General features: G+C 54.4%; 2 protein-coding genes across 5 annotated transcripts; one reads left to right on the top strand and one right to left on the bottom strand.

The window, feature by feature from the left end:
* The first annotated feature begins 946 nt into the window (after positions 1–946).
* LOC129344063 (B-cadherin-like) lies at positions 947–13,037 on the top strand. The gene is made up of 9 exons (XM_055000552.1): positions 947–1,056; positions 5,338–5,481; positions 7,263–7,418; positions 7,955–8,099; positions 8,558–8,733; positions 9,619–9,729; positions 11,803–11,927; positions 12,003–12,141; positions 12,811–13,037. The coding sequence occupies exons 1-9, from the start codon at positions 991–993 to the stop codon at positions 12,898–12,900; spliced, it is 1,152 nt and encodes a 383-aa protein (XP_054856527.1). The 5' UTR covers positions 947–990; the 3' UTR covers positions 12,901–13,037.
* Positions 13,038–13,246: 209 nt separating this feature from the next.
* Positions 13,247–23,927, bottom strand: GAS8 (growth arrest specific 8). Of its 4 annotated transcripts, none has more exons than XM_055000550.1 (11): positions 23,681–23,927; positions 22,263–22,373; positions 20,844–21,041; positions 20,478–20,684; positions 20,265–20,319; positions 19,380–19,585; positions 18,730–18,897; positions 17,959–18,045; positions 16,156–16,365; positions 14,393–14,458; positions 13,247–13,579 (listed from the first exon to the last, which is right to left on the bottom strand). In XM_055000550.1, exons 2-11 carry the CDS (start codon positions 22,275–22,277, stop codon positions 13,430–13,432), a joined length of 1,362 nt encoding a protein of 453 aa, XP_054856525.1. In that variant the 5' UTR covers positions 22,278–22,373; positions 23,681–23,927; the 3' UTR covers positions 13,247–13,429. The 4 variants fall into 4 exon arrangements, with proteins under 4 accessions (XP_054856525.1, XP_054856526.1, XP_054856523.1 ...); XM_055000551.1 differs by lacking the exon at positions 23,681–23,927 and adding an exon at positions 23,428–23,447; XM_055000548.1 differs by lacking the exon at positions 23,681–23,927 and adding an exon at positions 23,173–23,349.
* Between the last annotated feature and the right edge of the window lie 101 nt (positions 23,928–24,028).

Genomic DNA, 24,028 nt, shown 5'->3' with positions numbered 1-24,028 from the left:
CTGACCCATGGGGGAATGTTGCAGACTTTTTGTTATGGGTTGGTTTGCCATTGCCTTCCCCAGTCATCTACACTTTACCCTCAGGAAACTGAGTACCCATTTTACTGACCTCGGGAGGTGGGAAGGCTGAGTCAACCTTGAGCCGGTTAGTTGAACCCAGCTTCCACCAGGATCGATCTCAGGTTGTGAGCAGAGCTTGGGCTGCAGTACTGAAGCTTACCATTTTGTGCCACAGTAGACCCTTAGAAACCAACTAGATTTCCAGTGTGTGAACTTTCAAGAGTCAAAACTCCCTTCTTCAGACTGTCTGAAATAAGTGTTGCTTGAGGTGTCCCTGGACGTTTGTTGCAAATTGCTGCAGTGGACTCACCTGGCCCCCTGTGCCCTTTGAAAACACCCATGGGGCACAGCAGAGAGAGAGAGAGAGAGAGAGAAATACATAGATAGCAGCCCATTGGGCAAAGTCCCACCATCGCTCTCAGCAGTAGCCATGTGGAAGTCCTTTGTATGCGTGGACTCTGGATAGCCGGTGCATGAGCAAGCCCTGCCCCAGAGGCATTGCGCCAGGGGATTTCATTCCAGAGAGATGTGAGGCCTGCCTTTCCGGCACTTCTGCCAACAGGCAGGGAAGCAGTCTGCCCTGCCTACATCTGCAAGGACGGCCCTCACCACGGGAAAGGAGCATTTGCAGGATCTGTAACCAGCTTTCAACCTGTTGCAGAAAACTTCCACCTTTCAGTGTTAAAAGAAAACCTGCCCTGGAGCCCACGTCCAATCCCGGTCAGCTCTGGCCCAAGTGAAGCCCCAGCCCACACCAATGACAGGGCCTTGCACAAGAAGACAGTGGCATGTGCGCCAGGGGATCTGGTGGTGCAATATCCCACCCCGCCCCTCCTGGACTGCTTCCATGGGGTGTGGAAACCAAGGCCCTCCCCAGATGGGTGTGCTCTGTGCTACTTGCCACCGGCCAGAAGTGCACAGAGGGCAGAAATGAAGGGCAACGGCAGGATGGGGGGCCTCTCGGGGGCCATCCTGGTCTTCTTCATTGCCGCTCAGGTAGGCTCTTCCTCCTGCTCCTGAGAAAGGCTCGGTGTTGGTGGAACCTTGTGCTAAGGGGGGGAGGTGTATAGAGAGCACAGTGCGGCGGTGGTGGGCTTAAGAGCAATGCTCCCCAATGTGGTGCCCATCCAGAAGTGCCATGGGATCCACCCATGTGTTCCCTGGTGCCCACTTGTGACTTGCCAGTTTAATTCAATGGGACTCAAAAGAAAACAAGGCAGGGGAATTCAGGCCACTCCCTACCGGCTGACTGATGGGCAAAGGGCTGAGCCCTCAGCCACAGAGGCAGCTTTTCTGGTATCTCTGAGCACCCTGTGGCTACGCAGGGAGCAAATCCCTTCCCCTTTCTTTGGAAACAGAGATCAAGGGTCCAGAGGAGTTAGCCGTGTTAGTCTGTAGTAGCAAAATCAAAAAAAGTCCAGTTGCACCTTTAAGACTAACCAATTTTATTGTAGCATAAGCTTTCGAGAATCACAGTTCTCTTTGTCAGGGCATCTCTTTCCCTAAGCAAGGAACCGACACTGGCTTTCCTTTACCTCCTTGGACCTAGGAAGTTGCTTGGCAGCTGTTTTATGACTGACCGTGGCACCTTCTCAATGTCCTAGAAATGCCTTCAGGCTGGAGAGCCCAGGTTCGGAGCGTGTGGGCATTCACTGGGACTTGTGGACAGGGCTAATATTAACCTTGGATCTGGCAGACCTGAGCTCACCTCATTCATCCCCCCAAGCTCACTGGGTCAGCCAAGGCCGTCTCTCTCTCAGTCCAGCATACCTTACAGGGTTGTTGTGGATGGGATGTGAGGAAGCTCTTGCTGAGCAGAAGTATATCTGGGACGAGTCCCCCCCTTGCCACCCCAGCGTGTACTTCAGGCCTGGGCGGGGGCAGCCCTGTAGGTCAGGAATCTACTTCCACTGTTTTTGTTTAGTTGTGTTAGTTGGAAAGCTGCATTTTTCTATTTTTGTGGGAGTTACTTTGGGTCTTCTGGGGGAGAACAGCAGCAGACATGCCAAGAAACAAACGCAAAACCATAAAATGGGGAAGGAGGAGCCCCACCCTACTCCTGGACTCCTTGAAGGAAGGACAAGGTACACATGTGCTGTCAGAGCTAGAAGCCAGTGGCATCTAGAAGGGCTCTGAGCATGGTGGAAGTGGGGGGGCACATCTGCCCAGGGGGCCTGTGGAGTAGGACTGTTCACTAGCCCTTTCCTTGGCAAAGCCTGCCCTGCTGTGTCTGGATGCCAACTCAGGGCACCGCAGATGGCTCCTTCCCCCCCCCCCCCCCGCTTGCTTAATGGGCAGCTCAGAACCTGCAGATCCACGAGAAGCGCCTGAGCAACCTGAAGGCCAGCCAGGGGTGAGGGGAGGCTTGCAGGCACTGAGGGTCACCTGCGTATGTGGACTGGGGCGGGGCAGGGGTTCTAGCGCAGGGGCTGCATCTCAGTTCCATTACAGCTGTCTTGAAGCACAGGGCAGTAGAGGGGACACGAGGCGAGAGGAGAGGAGCGGCGCCGCTGATGCCCTCTGCTTTGAGGGGTGGATGTACCTGCCATACCTTTGGACTGGTCATAAGGAAGTGCTCAGGTTAACACAGCCCCTGGGAGCAGTGGACTCGCCCCCGCCTCCTTCTCCAAGGAAGAGGAATGGGTTCCTGGTAACTCAGTGGACGGATGCTCCACCCTCCTCTGGCAAGAGACATCATGAGCTGGCACTTCCTAGGAAGCCGCTTGTGGCTGACTCAGCGTGGCTTGTGTTCTTGGCCACGCATCCAAATGTACCAAGCTGCCTGGTACCGAGCCAGACCACCGAGCTGTCTAGAACATTGGTACCCCATCCCCTTCCTCCTAGGAGCTCAAGGCGGTGAACATCCCACCCCCCTTGTCCATCCAGCAAAGATTGTTGGGCCTGAGAGCAAATGATTGGTCAAAGGTCACCCAGTTAGATTCAGGCCCAAGTGAGAGTTTGAAACCGGGTCTCCCAGGTCCTAGTCAGATGTATGGACTGCTGGTCAATGCCCTCCTCTGAGAGGCAGCTGCTTAGCTGGGCCTTGAACAGTTTCCAGCAGCAGCTACCAGAGACTCTTTTAAACCGGAGACCTCAAGGGGTGAACCCATAACCTTTGGCATGCAATGGCCAGGCTCTGCCTCTGACCTCCAGCCCCTCCTTGGTTATTACTTTACAAAATGTTAAATTTTTAAAGTGCCAGTGCTATATAATTCATACATTCATACATATTTGTGCAACTCTCTCAGGAACAAGAATAAATACATCATACAAAAAGTGCATTCATGACTATTGCAACATGTCCGGGTGTAATAAAGTCAGTTAGAATTCAAATCCTTGCGTTGGTCTCTTTTTCTTTCTTTCTTTCTTTCTTTCTTTCTTTCTTTCTTTCTTTCTTTCTTTCTTTCTTTCTTTCTTTCTTTCTTTCTTTCTTTCTTTCTTTCTTTCTTTCTTTCAACTTTTCCATGCACAGAGTAAACACAGAGGTGGGATGGATGTAGGAATCCTCCTCAGGCCCGATCTCGGGCCGACTTAGAAACCACAGATTTCGTGTCCTCTTCTACGGGAGCACTGCCTCTGGTTCCATATGCTGGAAGATTCTCACATTACATCAACCGGATTGGGCGGCCGTCTATTCTAATGCGTTAGAATAGGAGAGTTCCTGAATTATATAGCACTGGCACTTTAAAAATTTAACATTTTGTAAAGTATTGTTTCACTGTGTTCCCGGTGGGCTTGTCCTTCCTATTCTACCAGGTTATAACGGGGTCTGCCACCCCTCCCCCTTTCTGTCCTCCTTGGTTATTAGGCAGCCTATAAAGGAAGGGTATCACTTTAGTTGGGCTGCAGAAGTGAGCTTTGGGGTTTTATTATGTAAATATTTCATCACCCCCCTTCCCACCCAAATAAACTCCTGTGGTTCTATCCTGGACTGTCCTTCCACTCTAAGCTTCCAGTGGGCGGCCGTGTTGGACTGTAATAGAAGAACAAGATTCGAGTCCAGTAGCACCTTAGAGATCAACTAAATTTCCAGGGTGTGACATTTTGACTTGAAAGTTCTCAACCTGGAAATCTAGTTGGTCTTGAAAGTCCTCCTGGGCCCGAATCTTGCTTGTCCTCTGCAAGTGTTCGGAGTAAGCAGGGTTTGAAAGGATACGCTCTTGGCATGTCCCCATATTCAGTCAAGAGGAGCATTCCTTCAAAACAAGAGAAGAGCCACAAACTTTCAAACTGGAACTCTCTTCCTTGGATTGCAGACTGCCCAGCCTAGCAGAAGGATAACTCAAACAGAGCAGCAAGGCACCCCCCCCCACACACACACTCACAAAGGCAGCCGGAGCTGCCTTATTCCCTGTCCAGGGCCGTCGTTGAGGCTCCCACGCCCCTGCCAGAGCATGCCCACCAGAGTGGCCATTGGTATGCCCCACTGAGGCACGTGTGAGATCGATTTGGTCAGGGAGGCAGCCGAGATGCAAACTGGACCTGGAAGGAGAAATGAATCTGTTGACAGAGAAATGGACTTTATTCTTGTCTTATCATATTATGGGATTTAATCAGTAGCATATATGTTAATCCATGGATTTCCATGTATCTTTAACGACCTCAGTGAATATTAGAGGAAACTTATGCAAGTTTGCTAAGGAAACAAATCCTTTCCAGAATCATGACATTTCTTTGCCCAGCTAAAAGAGAATCGTTTTTATTTAGCCTTCAGAAACTTTCCTTTTGATAAGAACTGGCTAACTTTTTAAAAATAATTAATGTACTACTTGTTAAAAACAATTAACTATGAGTTCTGATTCAAATACAAAAATGCATAGTTAGCAAATGTATCACTTATCGCCTACAAGGTCTGGAATGTCTGTACTCCTAGTTGGTCTCTAAGGTGCTGCTGGACCCACATCTTGCTCTTCTGCTGTGGCCCTGCATGGCTTCTCACCTGAAACTTTGTTCCTTGTGGACAAGTTGCTTACAGCCATATTGGTTCAAAAGCAAAATCCAAAAAAAGCCAAGAACAAAATCCATGTAATATCTTTATTAGGACCCACCCGATGACACAGAACAGTGTGCAAGCTTTTAAGTTCTCCAGAACTCTTCATCAGGCCAGATGCTACCAAATACAAAAAGAGGAAAAAGCAGATATTAAACGAGCCTTTCGGTCATGGCGTTAAGCAGACATCCTCCTGCCAGCATGTGGTGGATTTGCTGAGAGGCAAAGAAGAGTCTGGATTCAGGCTGCTGCAGGCGCCCCGCCCCGTCTCTCTCTTTCACCTGCAGGTCTCCTTCCAATTTGCTGGGGCAGAAGCGCGGGCCTTCCCAGAATCCGGCACGAGTCTGAAGAGGCCGAAGAGAGATTGGGTCATCCCTCCGATCTCAGTGCTTGAGAATGAGAGGGGTCCCTTCCCCAGGAAGGTGGCGCAGGTACAGGCAGGCATGGCCGGCCCCATCATTTCTTATCTGCAGGATGAGGGTGGAGAGAGGGAGGGACCACTCAGGGGGCCTGAATCTCACTCCTTGGTCTTCCACCCTGAGCCAGGAAGTGATGGGGTCCCAGCAGGATCAGAATGCAAAAGCATGGCCACGTGTGGGGTTATAGCCAGGGAGCTTACTTGGAGGGTGGGCTCCAGGAAGGCAGAGGGTCAATCCAGATTTTGAGCTGAGGCATGCTGAGATCCAAAGCCCAGTCTGCTGAGAAGGCACAAAGTGCAGAAGAAGAGGCAGGAGAGTTGGGCTGGGATACAAGTTGGTGTCTGCTGAAGCTCGCCTAGAGCACCATCGGAGGGGGAGAGTGAGCAAGAGCCCCCCTCAATATTTAGGGCCAGGGAGGGCCATGAAGAGCCAGGTGGGGCGGGCAGAGGGTCTGGGCCTGAGAGTCAGGCTCCTCCCCTGTATATGCACACATGCGCTCGCACACCAATTGCTTCCTGCGGGCTGGACTGAGTGAGGCAGAGGAATGAACTGGCAGACTAATTAACAAGTTTTAGTTGATTGAATGGGTGTATTTTAGTCGGGAAGAGCCCAATTTAATGGGTTGGGCTGGGATTTAAGGCCACGTTTTTGTGTCATGTTACAAAGCTGCCTTATTGGGCCAATACCGTGTACTGCAACCGGCAGCACCTTCCAGGATCTCAGGCAGATCCAGAAGTTCCTGAGACCTGCTGCCTGGACATGCTTCAGCTGGAACTTCTGCTAGGGAGGAACCCTCCACATACAAAGCAGGAGCTCTCAGTGGTGCAATTGAGTAATTTGAGACTCTGGACAGAACGGACTTTAGCTGGCGATGTACCCTTTAAACTTTAAATACAAGACTACACCAGCCCTGGTGTAGACTACACCAGAGGGTGGCCATGGAAATCCATCACAGCCAACATAAGCAGGGCTGCCGTGGTGCCCTCGAGACTCACAAGGCTGCGGAAGCTTGTGCTCGAATATAGTCGTGTTCGTTTTGAAGGTGCCGCTGGGCTTCGGCCGAAGACAGAGCACTTTCTGTCCTCGAGAATGAAAGAGGAAAGATGAGCACTAGACTGCCCTAACAATAAGCAGCAGCTTTCATTAAGCCACAGCCAGTTTGGTGTAGTGGTTAAGAGCGGCAGGACTCTCATCTGGAGAGCCGGGTTTGATTCCCCACTCCTCCACTTGAAGCCAGCTGGGTGACCTTGGGGCAGTCACAGCTCTCTCCCAGCTCTCTCAGCCCCACCCACCTCACAGGGTGATTGGTTGTGGGGATAATAAAGACATACTTTGTAAACCGCTCTGAGTGGGCATTAAGTTGTTAAATATTATTATTAAATGTTACAGTTGCTCACACTCAATACCTCCAAGAGGCACCTTTATTGAGGTCTGAATAATGTACAAATGTATTAAAAGTGACCAGATCACTGGCTGAAAGACAGTCGCCTACCCAAGTTGAAATTTAGCCAACAATCCTAAAAGCCAGTTTTATGAGACGGGGCAAATCCTGATAGCAGAAGTCCCCAAAATCCCAACAGGACTGGTCTTGAAGCTTCATTGTAGCAATTAACACGGCTGCCGCTGATCCTGACCACGTTTTCTCAGAAATGAGACCCGTGGGGTGCAGTGGGCCATTTTGGATGGAGTGTTGCTAGAAGGCCAGCCCCTCCCCTTTCCAAGAGAACTGCCCTATGAAGGGCAAATCTTTGGCTTCAAGACCAGCCAGTCCTAATGTTTTCATTTCCCACCAGATCAAATCCAATAAGGACAGAGAGACCACCATCTTCTACAGCATCACTGGGCAAGGAGCAGACGCACCCCCTGAAGGCGTCTTTACTGTGGAGAGGGATTCTGGCTGGCTGGAGGTGACCCGCCCGTTGGACAGAGAGGCCATCGACAAATACATTGTGAGTCCCTTTGGCCCCGGAGCAACTGCTGGGCCCTGAGTGAACACCTCCAGCGGTGGGCTGGGGAGCCGATAGGTGTTCTTGGGGAGCCTTTGGCTTGGGGACCTTTGGCTGCAGCTCAGAGCCCCCAAGGGGGGGACCTCTGCTTATCCCTCCACTTCCTGTGCTGGAACTCGCAGGCTTCTGTTGCGCATCTACTGGCTTCGGGCCTCCCTGTCTGCACTGAAGGAGCAGGCAAGGATCTTGCTGCACCATCGGATGTTACTCGTGGGCTTGGTTTTTTATCTGGCTCGTCCTCCAAGAAACTCCCTCCTCTAGTTTATCTTCACGACAACCCTGTGAAGTTGGTTAGGCTGAGAGCTGATAGCAAGATAGCCCAGTGAGCTTCATGAGCAAGTGGGGACTTGAACCCTTGTCAGCACTTCCTGGCCACTCCCCCTCGAGGGCTCCCCCCCCCCAGCTCCTTTAAAATACTCCTTCATTCAAACCTGGCCCTTTCCGGGGGAGTCATGGCAGCGCACACCTTTTCTCCTCAGATCTACTCCCATGCGGTCTCTGCAAATGGAGAGCCTGTTGAGGACCCCATGGAAGTCATCATCAAGGTGACCGACCAGAACGACAACCGGCCCCAGTTCACCCAGCCCGTCTTCTACGGATCAGTGCAAGAAGGAGCCACGCCAGGTAGGGCTCTGTCCAGCTGTTTGGCGGGGAGGGAACGAGGGCAAGCAGCGCCAGCTACTTCCATCGTAGTCCTTTGGGAGGGTGCTGCTGATGTGGACCTGGATGCAGACTGGGCGCCCTGGTAACTGAGGCCCTGCAGCATGGAAAGGGGGATCCAGCAGAGACCCATTGGGTACCCGTTGAAGCTTCCCTGCCAGATGTGCCGGGTTTCATGGTAGTCTAGCCACAGTGTGAATGAGGCACGTGGAAGTGAAGTCAGGTCCCTGCAGCTGCCTGGCAAGAGAGAGGGGCAAACTACGCCCAGAGGCTGCCTGGCTTGCCTTCACTCGAGAGCGGAAGTGTCTTTTGCAGGCAGCTGTCTTGGACGCACTCCCTTCTGCATCTTTGCTTGGGGAATGTCCTTATGAAGATGCGTTTTCTCTGCTGCACTTTTTGACCCTTTGGCTTTATGGGCCCAGGTACCAGCGTGATGCAGGTCTCGGCCACTGATAAAGATGACAGTGTGGATTCCTACAACGGGGTCATCACCTATTCCATCATCAGCCAGGACCCGCCAGAGCCCCACCCCCAAATGTTCACGATCAACAGGGACACAGGCACGATTAGTGTATTCACAGCTGGCCTGAACAGAGAGGTGAGTGCCTGGGCAGTCCCGTGTGTGTGCGCGTGCCTGTGTGGTGGGGAGATCAGGATTAAGCTGAGCAAAGGCTTCCGCATCAACAATTGCAACGGAATCCGACTGGAAGGAGTGAGAGCTGAGTGCCAAGCTGTGCCCAGGATTGCTGCCTCCTAAGCCACACGTCAAAGTAGAGGCTGCAGTCCTGTGCACAGCTAACTCTGTCTTTGGCTACTTCGCTTTCCTTTGGAGAGTACGGGGAAAGACACTGCAGTGAGGGCTGTGAGCAAGAGAAGCGCCAAAGCAGCAATTGGCCGTTGCAATACAGGGTCCTAAAATGCAGCCATGATGTCAATTACTGGAAGTGGAGGCACAGGCAGTGGAAAGAATAGCTCAGGAGCAGGTGGGGAAACCAATGGCCCGCGGATGTTTTGTATTGCAAGGCCTAACGCAGAACTGTTGGGGCAGAACAGGATTTTTTTGTATTTTCGGTGCAGGCCATGATTTATTTTTATCCTTAGGATGGCAACACTTGCTGGGGGAGCAAAAAGAATTCAAGACCAATATATACAAGATAATGCGCTGTCGTGGTTCAGATTCTTACTTGATACATTTCGGAGAACTTACGTTTCTTTCTGATGTTACTGCTTGGAAGTTTTTTAATTTGATGGGAGCCACTGTAGCGAATGGCATAGCCCAGTTTTTTATTTCTCTATTTGGATGTTACACCGTGTTGATTGTTGTGGTGCCTGGCTATGAGCAATACAGCCTGCCTGTATAGCTTAATTTTTTTACCCCTTGAATCCTGAAAGGATGTGGTGATTAATCAAGAGTTATGTGTGCTTTTTTTCCTAGAAAAGGTTATACACTCAAGCAACTCCATTTTGTGTTCTTTGCTTGCAGAAATTCCCCAAGTACACGCTGATCCTCCAGGCTGCTGACATGCAGGGACAAGGCTTAACCACTACAGGGACAGCCGTGATTACTGTCACTGACACGAATGACAACCCCTCGGTAATGTGCCTCCCCCCCCCCCCCACACACACACAACTTGTAGGCAGAACTCTAGCCATTCACGGGGCCTGCTTAATTATAGGAAGCCCCAAATATCCTGACCAAGTGGCAGCCCATGCCGGCCAAGGTCTGAGCACGACAGTGAGAACAGTGGCGACGCCCGTGGGTGCAACCAGCACTCCGACAGCACCAGGCCTCTGCCCCCTAAGGGTCTGGCTGCTCTCGGGCCCTCTTCTTTGTGTGGGGACGAGTTTCCAGGAGTGGGTGGTGGTGCTGGGGACTTGCTGCATTTCTTCCAGTATAAAACTGGTTGCCCTGTCAGAAGATATTTGAGAGAACTTCGTAGTGAGGCTAGGAAGAACCGGCACCCTCCTCTTTGCTGAGCCACCAATGAGCTTCCCCCCTCGCCTGGCTTTCAGCAGGCAGGTCCTGCTCAGGCCCTCCCCTCCAGCAGCCAGAGGGTTAACATTTTGAGCTGAGTAACTGCTGCCAGGGCATAGTCAGGAAATGATGCCAAAGGGGCGGGTCAGGAACGCCCAGCCTTAGGCGGAATGGAGCAGGGAAGCCAGCTGCAGCAGAGGGACGGAGCGCGAGACCCAGGGGGCAATGTGAGACCCAAGGAAGGGGATGGAGGAAACAGAAAAACACAGAACTGGGTCATCTAGTCCAACCCACAGCTACCTCCCCCCACCTGCCCCAGTGACTCCTGCTGCATGCCCAGAAGGAGGCAAAATAAACCCCTCCAGGATTCCTGGCCAATCAAGCCTGGAGGAAAATTCCTTTCTGACCCCAAAGTGGCGATCAGCCTCACGAAAGAGCCATGAGAGCCCAGCACCCGCATATCCCTTCATGCCCTCCCTGTCACGATCTGCCTAAATTCATAGTGAGTCATAGAATCATCACTGCTGCCAGGTGGCCGTCTAGCCTCCTCTTCAATGCCTCCAAGGAAGGAGAGCCTACCACCTCCAGAATGAGCCTGTTCCACTGAGGGACTGCTCTGTCAGGAAGTTCCTTCTAATGTTGAGCCGAAAACTTTAAACTGCTGTTTGTAGTCCAACCCTCTGGGGCAACAGAAAACATCTCCACTTCATCCTCTGGGTGACAGCCCTTCAAGTACTTGAATAGGGCTATTGTACCAGTTTGGTGTAGTGACTAAGAGCAGCAGGGCTTCTACTCTGGAGATCCGGGCTCGATTCCCCCCTCTTCCACTTGAAGCCAGTTGGGTGACCTTGGGTCAGTTGCAGCTCTCTCTGAACTCTCTCAGCCTCACCTACTTCACAGGATGTCTGTTTGTGGGGATAATAATGACACTGACTTTGTAAACTGCTCTGAGTGTGGCGTTAAGTTGTCCTGAAGAGCAGTATATAAGCACAAGATTATTATTATCACGTCTCAGTTGCTTCCTCTCCAGGCTAAACATACCCAGCTCCTTCAACCTTTCCTCTTAAGACTTGTTCTCCGCCCCCCTCACCATCTTCATTGCCCTCCTTTGGACACATTCTAGTTTGTCAATGTCCTTCTCAAACTGTGGTGCCCAAAACTGAACACAGTACTCCAAGTGAAGTTTAACCAGAGTAAAGTGATGCCATCACTTCACGTGATCTGGACACTATACTTCCGGTGATACAGCCTAAAGTTGCATTTGCCTTTTTAGCTACCACATGACACTGCTGACTCATGTTCAGTGTACAATCCACTAAGACCCCTAGATCCTTTTCACATGTACTACTGCCAAGACAACTCTCCCCCATCCTAAAAATATGCATTTGATTTTTCCTACCTGAATGCCCTTCCTTCCTCCCTGCGTATGAAGGCAGGGGCAGGGCAGAAAATTCTACCAGGGAAAAATGGTAGCCTGCTCAAGCACCTCAGCCCGTCCTTCCAGTGTGTGGGACCTGCAGCAAGAACACTTCCTGGGTTGGGCAGCCTCTGCCACCAACCCCCTCCCCAAGCCATTGGTGCTAGCAGGCCTCTCAAAACTTCTGGACTGGAACCAGGATGGCAACTGCTCACACCCCGTGATCCCCTCTGGGGGCCCTTCTGGCCTCCACCTAACTCTCCACCAATTCCCAGGGTCCTGGCGAAGGAGGGGCTGAGCTGACGGTCCACGCACTGAACGTTCTCACTGGCCTCCCTGCAACAGGCCTGGCTCTGTGGCTTGAGGATCCCCAACAGCCACAGGCACAGATCATGGCAAGGTAGGTGGGGGGCGGAGGCCCCTGCTTCCCTGGGCAAGAGAGCTGCAGGCGCAACACTGTTTGTTTCCATTCCAGCACCACAAACACCAAAGGGCGCATGGACGAGAGCAGCAGGCTGCCCAAGAGGCTCAAGGCTGGCACCTACAAGCTGCACTTTGAAACTGGAGCTTACTGGCGGCAGCAAGGCTACACCAGCTTCTACCCCTACGTGGAAGTAAGTCTTCTTCCCATGTGACATGTGACGCAAATGGGGGATCTGGCACACAGAGAGGGCCACAGGCCACTTGGCCGGCGGCTGGTCCTGCTGTCCTCTGGTGGGAGAGTAACATCTCTGGAGGATGGATTCAACATGTGAAGGCAAGCACTCCTTAGACCCTCCTGGAGGCTGCCAACTCATCCTGGCCCTTCCTGCTGAGGGCGGCTGCCTCCACCTCAGTGGCAGGCGCCCCATTTCCCTTTGGGAGGGCACACATGCAGGCACAAAAGGCTCGGGAAGCACAGCAGGAAGCACGGGGGCGGGTAGAGCGAATCATACCATGTCCACATCTCATACCTGGGCAGCTGAACACACACACATGGACCCAGGAAGCTGTCTTACGCCGAATCAGACCTTTTGGTCCATCAAGATGAGTCTTGTCAGCTTGGACCAGTGGTGGATCTCCAGGGTCTCAGGCAGAGAAAGGTCTTTCACGTCACCTACTGCCTTGTCTCTTTAACTGGGGTGTTGAACCTGAGACCTTCTACAGACCAAGCAAATGTCTACTCTGAGCCACGACCTCGGGAGGCAGAATCTCCACGGACTGGGTGGCGCCAGCCCTGGGCTCTGCTATGGTCCAGGAGCTCAGGAGTCTTCACACCCCCCACGTGCCGTCCTCTGTTTCAGATCGTCTTCACAATCACCGAAGCAGAAGAGAAGGTCCACATCCCCTTGCTGCTCAGCCCCTTCTCCTACACCACCTACCGGGGGAACTAGCAGAAGAGAACGGAGGCCACTCGCGGCTGCACAAGCAGGCTCAGGCACGGGGCTCCCCGGAGCTCTCTGCACCCCTCCCCCTACTCCAGGCCATGAGGATAATAATAAAAGGCAAAGGGATGTTGGGAGAGCAAACACTGCGCCTTCTGGGTCATTCGAAAGGCGCCAGGCACTGAGCCTGGGCTCTCGTGTGTCCAAAGCACATGCCCACTGCTGGGAGTGGCCCCTCAGCACGCCATGCTGGGACTGTGCCTGAACAAGGCCCCGTGAACTGAGGGGCAGGACCATCCCCCCAAGCCCTACAGAACTTGACAGGGGCAAGGGGGGGGTGGTAGAAAAAGGGCACCTTTGCAGAGACAAGGTATGGAACACCCTGATGGGCTCTGTTTAATGCCAAGGAAAGCCAGCTGGGCCAGCCCATGCCCAGCCTCAGGCCAGGGGGTTGCTCCCTGCTCCTCCAGCACCACAGCTGGAGGGCAAAGCAGCCTCAGAAAGAGCACGAGGTCCGTCCTCAGGCCAGAGGCTCTGTTTATGTGGGAGTGGAGACAAGTCCAGCAGGGCCTTGGCCCAGTATGTGGCCCACCACAGAGGTCTCCAGGGGCTTGAAGCCCAGATTGTCCAAGGGGATTCCAAAGGCTGTTAGCTTGGCCTCATAGGTCCGCAACAAGTCATTGTGTGCCTGCAGAGGGGCGGGGGAGAGAGAGAGAGAGAGAGAGCATGAGGCTGCAGGGTGAGGGGAGCATGCAGACACAAAACATCAAATGCTATCATGCTATTCCTGGGGCATCTGGCCATCTTACCTCTCTAAGCCCCTCCTCTCCCCTCTGCTGGCTGGAAACACTGGAGCGGAAAGTGCAATCTGCAAGCCCTACATACTTTCTGCTACCCGCCCCCCATGAGTTGGCTGGCCCACTGGTTCTGGGGAGGGGGGGAAATGTGGCCAATGGGGGTGGGTGGGACTTCCTCTCCCCCACAAGTCTGCATGGCTTGTGTCCATGTTCATTATGCCCCCACCCCAGAAGACTGTCCAAGCTGGCCTGTGTAGTGGGCACCAGTCCCGAAAAATTCCTAGAGAGCAGGAAGAGGGCGACTGAAATGATCTGGATTACCTTCTGGAGGAAATACATAGAACAGCAAAGGCTTATATTAGTTTTGAAATATGTGGCTGCGATGCAGGGATGTAAGTTTCTAAGTGACACAGTGAAGTGAAAAATTTAACTTTCAAAATATTAACCCTTTTGGATATCCATCAGGATCAGCTGACATCATATTTTAGAAAAGTTCAAAGGGAGGGGCGTTTCTTCCCACTGTTCGTAATTCGCCAGCAAGACTCACTCGCACAGGAGTTTGCGAGGAAAGGCTTTCGAGCAAAGAACCCAATGCTGAGCGTCCCCGCTGCTCATTCCCACCAGTGTCTGATCTAACGGGTCCCGTCCCGTCCCATCCCTCCCCTAAGCCCCCACGCAGGTGCCTCCCCAAGCCCCTCTCTCACCTTGCACACTCTGGCCAGCTCATACTGCAGGTCCTTGATGGCGTTGTTCTTAGAGTCCAGGACATCCTGAGAAGTAAGGAAAACCACGGGGGTGTCAACGTACCACACAGGAGAACTGGCCCGCAAGCGACTCATGGGCCTGCCTAAGGAGCAGGTCACTGACTGTGGTCAGATGGACAAGGCTAGCGACCTTCTCCAGCACAGCCCTGCATCTGCCTCTTTCCCTCTACAAATTCTGCACCCTGGATATTATCAAGGCCACCCCCGGACCCTGCAAATCTTGGCTGGTCCTCAGACCTCTGAGACGGCACCTGGCAGCAGCCACCTACTGTCATATGTCTCTCTTGGCAACTCTCAGGGCTAGATGCTCACTTTTCAATCCATGAAAGCGGAGGTGCTTCAGGATGCCAATTTGTGTGCAAGGCACTAAATTCCCTACTCAGACATGATTTCAGAGGAACAAAATGCCCCCACCCAAGGCGGTGGGGGCAGCCCTCTCTGTTCCTAAGAAGGCCAAGCCTCCCTTTGCCAGCTGCGCCCCCTCCATGTGGCTCAGACTGCCAGTTCTCATCTCATAACTGCTTCCCCACCACAGGCAGCAGGAGGCAAAAATCTGCAGACAGGATCTGCCAATATCATGACACCTTGGTGCAGGATCCAGCACTTGCATCGGGGTGGAACACCACGCTGGAACCTCCCTCTGGATATGGCTGCTGCACAAACAGCAGCTGAACACAGGAATGCGTGGGTGGGGGGAGCTGGCGGAAGGAGGAACCGAGCTGCAGGAAGGAATCTGTTGCGATGCATCTCCGATTACTGGCGCCGGGCAGTGCCTGGAATGTGGAAGTTGCTAATCCCCTTTCTTAGACTGGCCAAGCCTTTCCAGGCATTTCTTTTCATCCCACTGGGCACTGCAGAGACTGCCCTGCAGAAGCGGCCTCAGGAGTCCCTGGCATTCCCTGGACCCAAGAACTGGCAGAGACTCTCTGGCAGAGTGGCAGGAGGAGCATTTTGAATGTGCAAATAGAGCCATTCTGTGCCTGGGAAGTCCCGAGAGGCCAACTGGGCAATGAAAAGAGAAGGGAAATTTGGCAGCTCTGGGAACCCAGTGAGGTGGAATAGGGTGAGATGAAGCTGTCAAGGGCCTTGAAGGCCCCTGTGCAGCTAGAGGATTCTGACACCCCAAAAGGTACCTGCCAGGTAAGTCTGATGCTGAGAGGGCAGCTTGAGGCTCCCCCTCCTTCCAGCTACAGACCCACACTGGCACACGAGGAGGATCCTGGCGCTTTTCTGCCTCATTTTTCACTACCACACTCTGGGGAGCCTGTGCGTGATTCCTGCTGAAAGACCCCAGAACAAATCCCACACACCGACACACATCATTTCCGGGGACTGTACCAAGCTGAGGGAAGGGAAAGGCACTCTGAAGAGTGCTGACATCCCTCCTCAGCCCCGGGTGTCTGGCTCCTGGAGATTTCATGAAGCCAGAAGGGCAAGAAGCAAACGCACACGATACGTTGCATTCCTTCTCTCCTGGTGAGCACCAACACCATGCAAAGTAGCAAAGAGCTGCTGGATCTCTCACGTGGTCTTCGCTGACGAAGAGGTGCCTGGGGTGAGTGTGTGTTCTGCAGATCAGGGCCACAGTACTGGGCGGTGTGTGTGTGTGTGTGCTGCATGACCTGACCTTGCTCCACACACAGTCTAGGGAGAGCAGCCCTTCCGCACCCCAACTGGTCCCAAAGGCTGAAAGGGGACAGTACCTCCAGCTTGCGGGTGACCACTGCCAGGGCGCTGGGGTCAAGGTTGGAGGCCGCCAGCACCTCGTTCAGCTGCACCTCCTTCTTCTCCAGGATGCTAGAGAGGCCTTGCAGCTTCCGCTCCAGCAAGAGGTTCTTGAAGCCTGTTTTCTGCTGAACCTCATTAATGGCTTTGGTGAATTTCTGGTACAGCTCATCTCTCTCCCCCTGCACCTGTGCAGAGACACCCACCAGTCCTGTGCTTCAGGAGAGGCCCACGGCAGGCCTTGCCACAACACAGGCATGACACACAGCCCCAAATGCCAGCTGATGGTTAATATGCTTTTGCGGCTAGCCCGAGTCAAATTCTTTGACCGGATAACAAAACAAATGAACGTCAATTTTTAAAACAGGTTAAAACCTTACCTGCCAGATTCTCCCACCCCACCCACCCCTCCATCAAGCACTCCCCAAATGAAAGGAAAGGGCAGCAGCAGAGGGCATCCTTCATGGCGATGGAGGGAGAGAGGCTCCCCAGTACGCTTGTACGCTCTGACCTGTACCACTCCAGAGCTTCCTCCTGAACAGTGTGTGGCAAAGTGACCGAGGCGATGCAGGTCTTGTGCTCCTAGTACTATTATAGCAGAGGGGCCCTTGTCTTCTGGATGAGCCCAAGGTGCCCAGGGGGTAGCTCTGCAGCAACCCCTGCCGTTTGCTTGTGCTCTTTCCCTTCTCTGGCGCCAGGGAGATCCACAGCAACTCCTTGTCCCCACCTGAAGCCCAGCAAGGGGAGGAAACTGGGGGAAGCTGAAGACAGCTGAGTGAAACGGGAGCACCTGCCCCTCTATCTCCACGCCACTGAAGGCCAGAGGCATGCACCAAAGGGCTCTTGGCGTGCAGCAGTGGCCCTCCACGAGCCATGGGGGTGGAGCAAGCACCAGCCTCGGACGGCCTCTGGGCCTCCCGCCTGCTTTAAGGCTTGTGTTTTGGTTTTGTGTCCTACTTCATTTTGTGAGCAACTCTGAGTCCACAGACTGGGAGAAAAGCACGGCAAACACATTTAAACACCTGGACAATGGATGGGGCAACTGGCAGAAACAGAAACGCATTCAGGGACAGAACAGGGCACGTGGAAGTTGGCCAGAGCATCTTTGTGTGTGCGCGTGTGAGAGAGAGATCTATTTCTCAGAGGGGAGCCCTCATTAAGACCTGCCCACTACTGCCAGTTTTTGTAAATGGCAAGTTGCTAATGAGGTCTCTGATTACTGTACGACTGCAAACAAGCCCCATGTGGTCTTAACGAGTCATGGCCAGGAACAGGTTTGATGCGCAGCCTCTCTACACAACACAGGAGATGTGGCTGCAGAAGGGGAGGCCAGGGGAGCCCCCCCCCCTCTGCCATCCAGACACCCTTGCTTCCTTCAGGCAAGTGCAGGCAGGAACCAGCCAGAGGAAGACACACTATTGCTCAGCCAAGCACGAAGCCTGGGAGCCCCGGGAGCCCCAAAAGAAGACCCTCCCCCAACAGGAGTTGTTCGGCCCATTCCCTCGTGCCAGACTGACGGTGGACCTTTCCTGCAGAAAGGCAGGGGCACACAAAGCGGCAGCAGGAGGTGGGAGGCAACGCCCAACGGCTCCGACACCACGGCCTGCCCTGCAAAACCCCTGGGATCCACCACTCCCGGGGGGCTCCGCTCAGAGTCCACAGAGAAAAGGCCTGGGTCCTTCTCCTGGCACAGAAGCAAGCCCACAGCAGCCAGTTTCTATCCCACCCCTTCCGGCCAGACACCAGCCAGACACGCAGCAGGAATCACCACCGTGCCTCACCGTGCCGAACCTTTGCTCCAGCACCTCACGTTCCCACTGCAGATCCTTCAGCTCCTTTTGGGCAACCTTCAGGCGGGCCAGCGTGGACTGCGGGTGGAGGGAGGGTTAGGGTTAGAGTGGGAGCGGGGCGGCCTGGCGGCGGCTCCGTTCTGAACTGGGCAGCACAGAGGAGGAGGACGAGGAGGGGCGGGAGGGGAGGTGGGTTCGCATGCCCCCAGCCTAACCTACTCTCAGTCGTGGGGATAAAATGGAAGCGGGGGGGGGGGAGAAGAGAACCGTGTAAGTTGCTTTGGATCCCCACCGGGGGGGGGGGGGGGAAGGCCAGGTACAAATGGGAGGGAAGGTGGCTCTCATCAGACCTCGGGAGCTAAGCAGGGATGGAGGACCACCGAGGAAGACCTTGCAGAGGAAGGCACTGGCAAACCACCTCTGCTTCTCACTTGCCTTGCAAACTCTGGGAGGGGTTGCCATAGGTCAGTTGGGCCTTGACAGCCCTTTACGCGCACAAACTAAGTGAGTAATAAGCAAACAAATAAAAGGTGAGGTACCAGACAACGGAAGGGGCTGTCCCCGCTTTGCAAACGTGTCTGTCTAAAACCCAAAACTAAAATGCATATCGGAACAGGAAAAGATGTTCAGAGCAAGGAGCAAGCGCTGACATGGTGGTGGCCCAGTGCCTCCCCCATCTAATCAACAGAGGGCTCTATGGATCAGTGCAGAGCTCACTGCCCTTCACAAAGACCCCAGCAGGCAGGGAGCGTTGGGACTGACCGCCAGAGAGGCCTTGTCCTTCTCATAGTGGGCCAGCTTCTTCTGCAGCTCAGCCACTTCCTCTCGGGCCCGCTGGAGCGGCTCTGTCAGCCTTTTGTTCTGCAGCAGCACCTCAGCCATCTCCTTTTCCAGGTGATCCTCCTTCTTCTTCATCTCCTCCATCTGCTCCTGTACTCCCGGGAGGACACACAGCAGGAGTGTCCCTGGTCCTCTCCACCAGACCCCCAGCACCCAGCCCAGCTCTCTGGATATGCAGCTGAACAAGCTCCCTCTAACCTAGCCTGGGACTCCCCAAGCAAGGACGCTGCCCCCCAAAGGGAAACCAAGACCGCACACACTAAAATCCAATGGAACTCTCAATGCTTAGGGTTAAAGAGAGACACGGCACAACAAAGGACCTGCAACAAGGCATTCAGGCCCATCTCTCTCAAGCAGAGGCAATCCCCATACAGGGAAAGGAATGCATGACTCCCCTTTAGGACCAGGGGGACACATCCTGGGAGGCACATGGAAGAAATTCCCAAGGGAGGCAGACTGTCCTAAGTCCCCACCCACCCAAGATCAGTCACTGCAGACACCTTCAGGTGCTTGGCTGCAATGGCGGGCTCTCTTCGGGACGCGTGGATGGGAGGGGGCTGGGCAGGATTTACCTTGAGGGTGTTAATGAGTGCCAGGTTGTTGAGAGTGACATCGTTGTAGTAGTTCTTGATGTCACTGAAGGCTTTCTCATGGTTCTTCATCAGTGTGTTGATCTGCCCATTCTTCCTCTCCTCGATCTCATGGATCTCCGACTTCCTGCGCAAGTCCAGCTCGTCGCGCAGCACCCGCATCTTCTTCTCATACTTGGCCTCGATCTCTGGGGGAGCAGTGCCAGGCCTGCCTGACTGAGGGCTATGCTAGCAAAGACTCTGCAAATGATACACCTGTCTCTACCAGAAGGCTGCTGCTATGTGCTGTGGGGAAGAGGAGGTGAGGCAGGGTGCCTCCTGGCCCAAGTCCTTGAGCTGACACACCCAGTGCACAGGCAAACAACTCTCAGAGGGAAGCACAAGCTCCACCAGCCCATCCTACAAACACCCAGAGGCATTTTAAAAAGCCATAGCAAATTGTACTTTTGCAATCTGCATTTACCATTTCTATGGTAAACTTGCCAAGCAACTTAGTATGATTACTGAGTTTATATTTACTATGCTTGTGGCATTTCAGAGTAATACCTGTTTTGAAAGGACTGCAAGGCCCACAGGACTGCCCCTGAAGAAAGAGCTGAAACAGACCAATCATCTATGGCAAACTTGAAGAGCCCAGCTATCAAGCAAACCACAGCAACGAAGGACACACACATACATACCCCTGCACTGGAAACACATGGATACAAAGACACTCACTACACGTATCCCCACACACTTCCCCAGAGAGAGAAAGCATGAGAAGGAGTGAGAGAGAGAAACAGAGTACGCGGCACATCCTGGGGGAGCAGCTCCCAGGACACCGGGCCCTTGGGGCACCTCCCTGAGTATGAGTGGCAAAGAACTGACCTTTCACTTGTCTCTCAAAATCTGAGCGCAGAGACGTCATATCCTCTTGTTGTTTCTGCCAGGGAGAAGAGATGCCCGTCAGTGGCACCTCTTACAAATGTACGGTGCTGCCCACTCCGGCAGCGCCAGGGCCGGCATGTCCCAAAGAAAGGGCCAAGGCCCAGGGTGCCACCCACTGTTACTGGCCCAGGCCCAGCCTTGCACTCCGTGTACCTGCCGCAGGTTCTTGACCACCATCTCGTTGGCCAGCTCCTGCTCCTTCAGCTCCACTTTCAGGGTGCGCATGTCCTTGCGCAGCTCCGTCTCCTGGGACCGGTGGTCCTTCTGGGCCAGCTTCATGGAGACCGTCCCCTCAGCCTTCAGCTCAGTGAGGTTGTTCTGGTGCTCGTACAACAAGTGCTTTACTTTCTGCTTGTAAACCTGGGGTGAAAGGAGATGCCGACTATCAGCAGCTGGGTGGACACGCTCTGCAGCAAAAGGCCAGGCTCAGAGCTGCTCAGGAAGGAAGGGCCCCGACAGAGAGCGCGTAGGGCCAGGCACGCCACTGCCCTGCGACCACCCCCACCCCTGGCCTCTCGCCTTGATCTCCACTTGATGCCGCTCTTCAGCTTCCTCCATCTCCCGGTCTTTGTTGCGCAGCTCCGCCTTCTTCTCATCGAGTTGCCGCCGAGTGATCTCCCAGAAGGTGTGGATCTTGTCTCGTTCCAGCTGGAAATAGTTGCGCTCCTCCCGCTCACGGTCCAGCTCTTCCCGGAGGCGCACAATATGTTCCTCCAACTGTCAAACCAAGAGAGTAGTCAGCAGAAGGCATGGCTGAAAGCTCGTCCTCGCCAAGGCCACCAAACTGGGTTGATGGGAGGGACCGGGACTCTTTCTTAAGCTATCTGTGCCCCGAGTCTTTTTGAGGACAGAGTACAACAACTGCATCTGGGAAAGAATTCAGGAGTGCCTTCTATCACAGCTGGATCAAAAGCCTTCTCCCCTTCTTGCTTCTGTTGATCCAGCCTTGCTGGCCCAGACTTGGTAACCTCCAGATCAGATGACTGTGATGTGCTGTATGAGGGCTGCGCTCGAAAACTTCCGTGTGTGCAGACTACAGCTGGCCTGTGGCCTGGAGTTGGGTGGCCTGCTCTCATTTTACAACAGTAGGTGCTAGTCACCTAGTCAGAATTAAGGAAGATGTTCTGGAACAGGCTTCTAAAGACTGACACTTTGGAACAATCATTGTCCTAACCAGGGAGCCAGTTTGGTGTAGTGGTTAAGAGCACAGGATTCTAAGCTGGAGAACTGGGTTTGATTCCCCAGTCCTCCACTTGATGCCAGCTAGTGACCTTGGGTCAGTCAGAGCTTCTAGGAGCTCTCTCAGCCCCACCCATCTCACAAGGTGTTTGTTGTTGTGGGGATAATAATGACATATTTGTAAACTGCTCTGAGTGGGTGTTAAGTTGTCCTGAAGGGCAGTATATAAATCGAATGGTGTTGTTGTTGTTGTTATTAAACTGTACTTTTAACTATATTAGAGGCAGGCCTACCTCATTTTTGCATGGCATGCAGCAGGGCAGGATGGAAGCAAGAAAGGGCCCATCCTTTGCAAATAAGGGCTTCTTCTGGTGCTGGCTGCTGGGCCAGAGAGCTGTAGCTAGGAGGACCCCAAGAACAAGACTGGGCTGGGCTTAATTGCCCTTGGCTAGATGGGCCAGCAGCCAGCAGCCTGGGCCCCAGTACTGTACACATCAGTGCCCCAGGAAGGGAACATCAAAATGACTTCTACAGCCCCAAGACTGGCAGATTCCAAAAGCATCGGTGGGTTAAGCGGCCTCTTGATGGATCTTCCTAAATAACTCTGGCTAGTTTTTTTTCTCCCCAGTGTTAGCGGCAGCAATGGGCCAACCATCAGCACAGAAGTCCATAGCACTTTGCCAGCTTCCATTAAGAGTCATCCTGTCGGCCACCACACACAAACCCGTAACCTCACTGCACCCCACCCTTCAAGCTTACCTGCTCTTTGGTCATGCCCTCTGGGGGGAGGGCATCAACCACTGGTGAGCCCTTCCCAGCTTTTGCCTTCTTGCCCCCCGCCTTCTTTTCTCCACCTTTCTTTTTGGGTGCCTGGGGAAAGAGAAAAGCGCCTTGAACATGAAGCTGCAAAGGAGGGGGGGGGAATCCCCATTCTAGATGGTCTTGAGTCAAGCCCTCCCCTCAGCCCAACTCTCCAGCTGTCCTGTGGGGATAACAACAAAACTGACTTTGTTTACTGGTCTGAGCGGGGACTCATCTGTCCAGAAAGGCAGTATATAGGGTGCAGCTGTTGTTGTTCAAGGAAACTCCAGATCGTAGCAATGGGACCGCAGAGAGAAGGTGCAGGGCAGTGGCTCCCGCAGGGCACGTGGTCATTTTGCTGGAGAATCGCAGCAGGCCCTGGTCTAGAAGGCTCCCCAATATTTTTTAAAAAATAACACCCCCTCGCCACCAGAAGACCAGCGCGGCCAGCCCAGGGTGGGGCGAGACCCTTCTACCGCCGGCCTTCTGCCTGGAGGGACGCTCGCAGGGGAAGGAACACCCAGGAGAGGAACCCCGTCCCAGAAGCGGGGCAGAAGCTCCGGGTCTCAGTAGGGTTGCCAACTCTGGGTCGGGACATTCCTGGAGCTTTGGGGGCTGGAGCCTGGGGAAGGGTCTCAGCGGGGTAGAATGTCACAGAGTCCCCCATCCAAAGCAGCCGTTTTATCCAGGGGAGTCGGTCCCTGTGCCCTGCAGACCAGCTGTCATTCCGGGAGAGCTCCAGCCAGCGCCTGGAGGCTGGTAACCATAAGCCTCCAACTCCTCCCGCACATCAGAGGGGCGTGACTGAGGAGCCGCCTCAGCCCCTCTGGGCGTGTGCAGAGCGCGCTTTGCCCCCCCTCGGTCTCACCATCTTGCCGGCGGAGACTCCCCACTCGGCCACCGGGCCCGGAGTCTCTGCGTCGCCTGGCAACGGCAGCCCAAGTCTCGCGAGACCGCTTCAGCTCGGGCCCGACCCTGGCAACGAGGCCCCGCCCCAGCGACGAGGAAGGGCGGGGCGCAGGAAAAGCCGCTAGAAAGAAGCCACGCCCCCTCGCTGGCTGATCCCTGGAATTCTAAGGGCGCTTTCCGGGGAGTAAGCCCGGCAGAAGGAAATGGGGCTTACTTCTGAGTAAACACGGGCAGAGTCGGCTTTGAATAGCGCTCTGTTCACGACTGCTGCGCCTGGAGGGTCGTTGCAGTAGCAGTAGCCCCGAAGGGCAGCGTTGCCCGCCCCCTCCCCGCACCCCCCCAGCAGGTGCACCGACGGGAGCCCCCCAGGCAATGGAACATCCCCCCTCCCCGCCCCCAAGCCGGCTCGCCCGGGCACCCGCGTCACGCTGGCCAGTCCGAGTGCGCGTTCTCCCGGCCCTCCTTACAACGGCCCTGCAGGGCAGGGCAACCTCGTGGGCCTGCTGCAGCTGCGGCCCGTCGCGCGCCCCCTCCGGGCGAGTCCTTTTGAACCCGGCCGCGAGTCCTCGTCCCGGCCTGGATTGAGAGGCGCCCGGGTGTCCCGCGGCCTGGGAGGCGGGCAGGGTCCATCCGGCCCCGCGGCCGGCCAAGGCAGCTGCCCGGAGAATGGAGTGCCCCTGCAGCTGGAGGCTCTCTGCGCGGCCCCGCCGCCCCGCCCCGCCGGGCGACGCTGCGGCTGTGCTGCGCGCCCGGCCGGCGGGCCCGCCCTCGGCCAGGGGAGCCGGCGCGCGCGTGGCTGCGCCCGGGGGCTGCTC

The sequence above is a fragment of the Eublepharis macularius genome, chromosome 16, assembly GCF_028583425.1.
Source record: "Eublepharis macularius isolate TG4126 chromosome 16, MPM_Emac_v1.0, whole genome shotgun sequence".
Lineage (NCBI taxonomy): Eukaryota > Metazoa > Chordata > Lepidosauria > Squamata > Eublepharidae > Eublepharis > Eublepharis macularius.
This window is presented reverse-complemented; position numbering and strand designations above follow the sequence as displayed.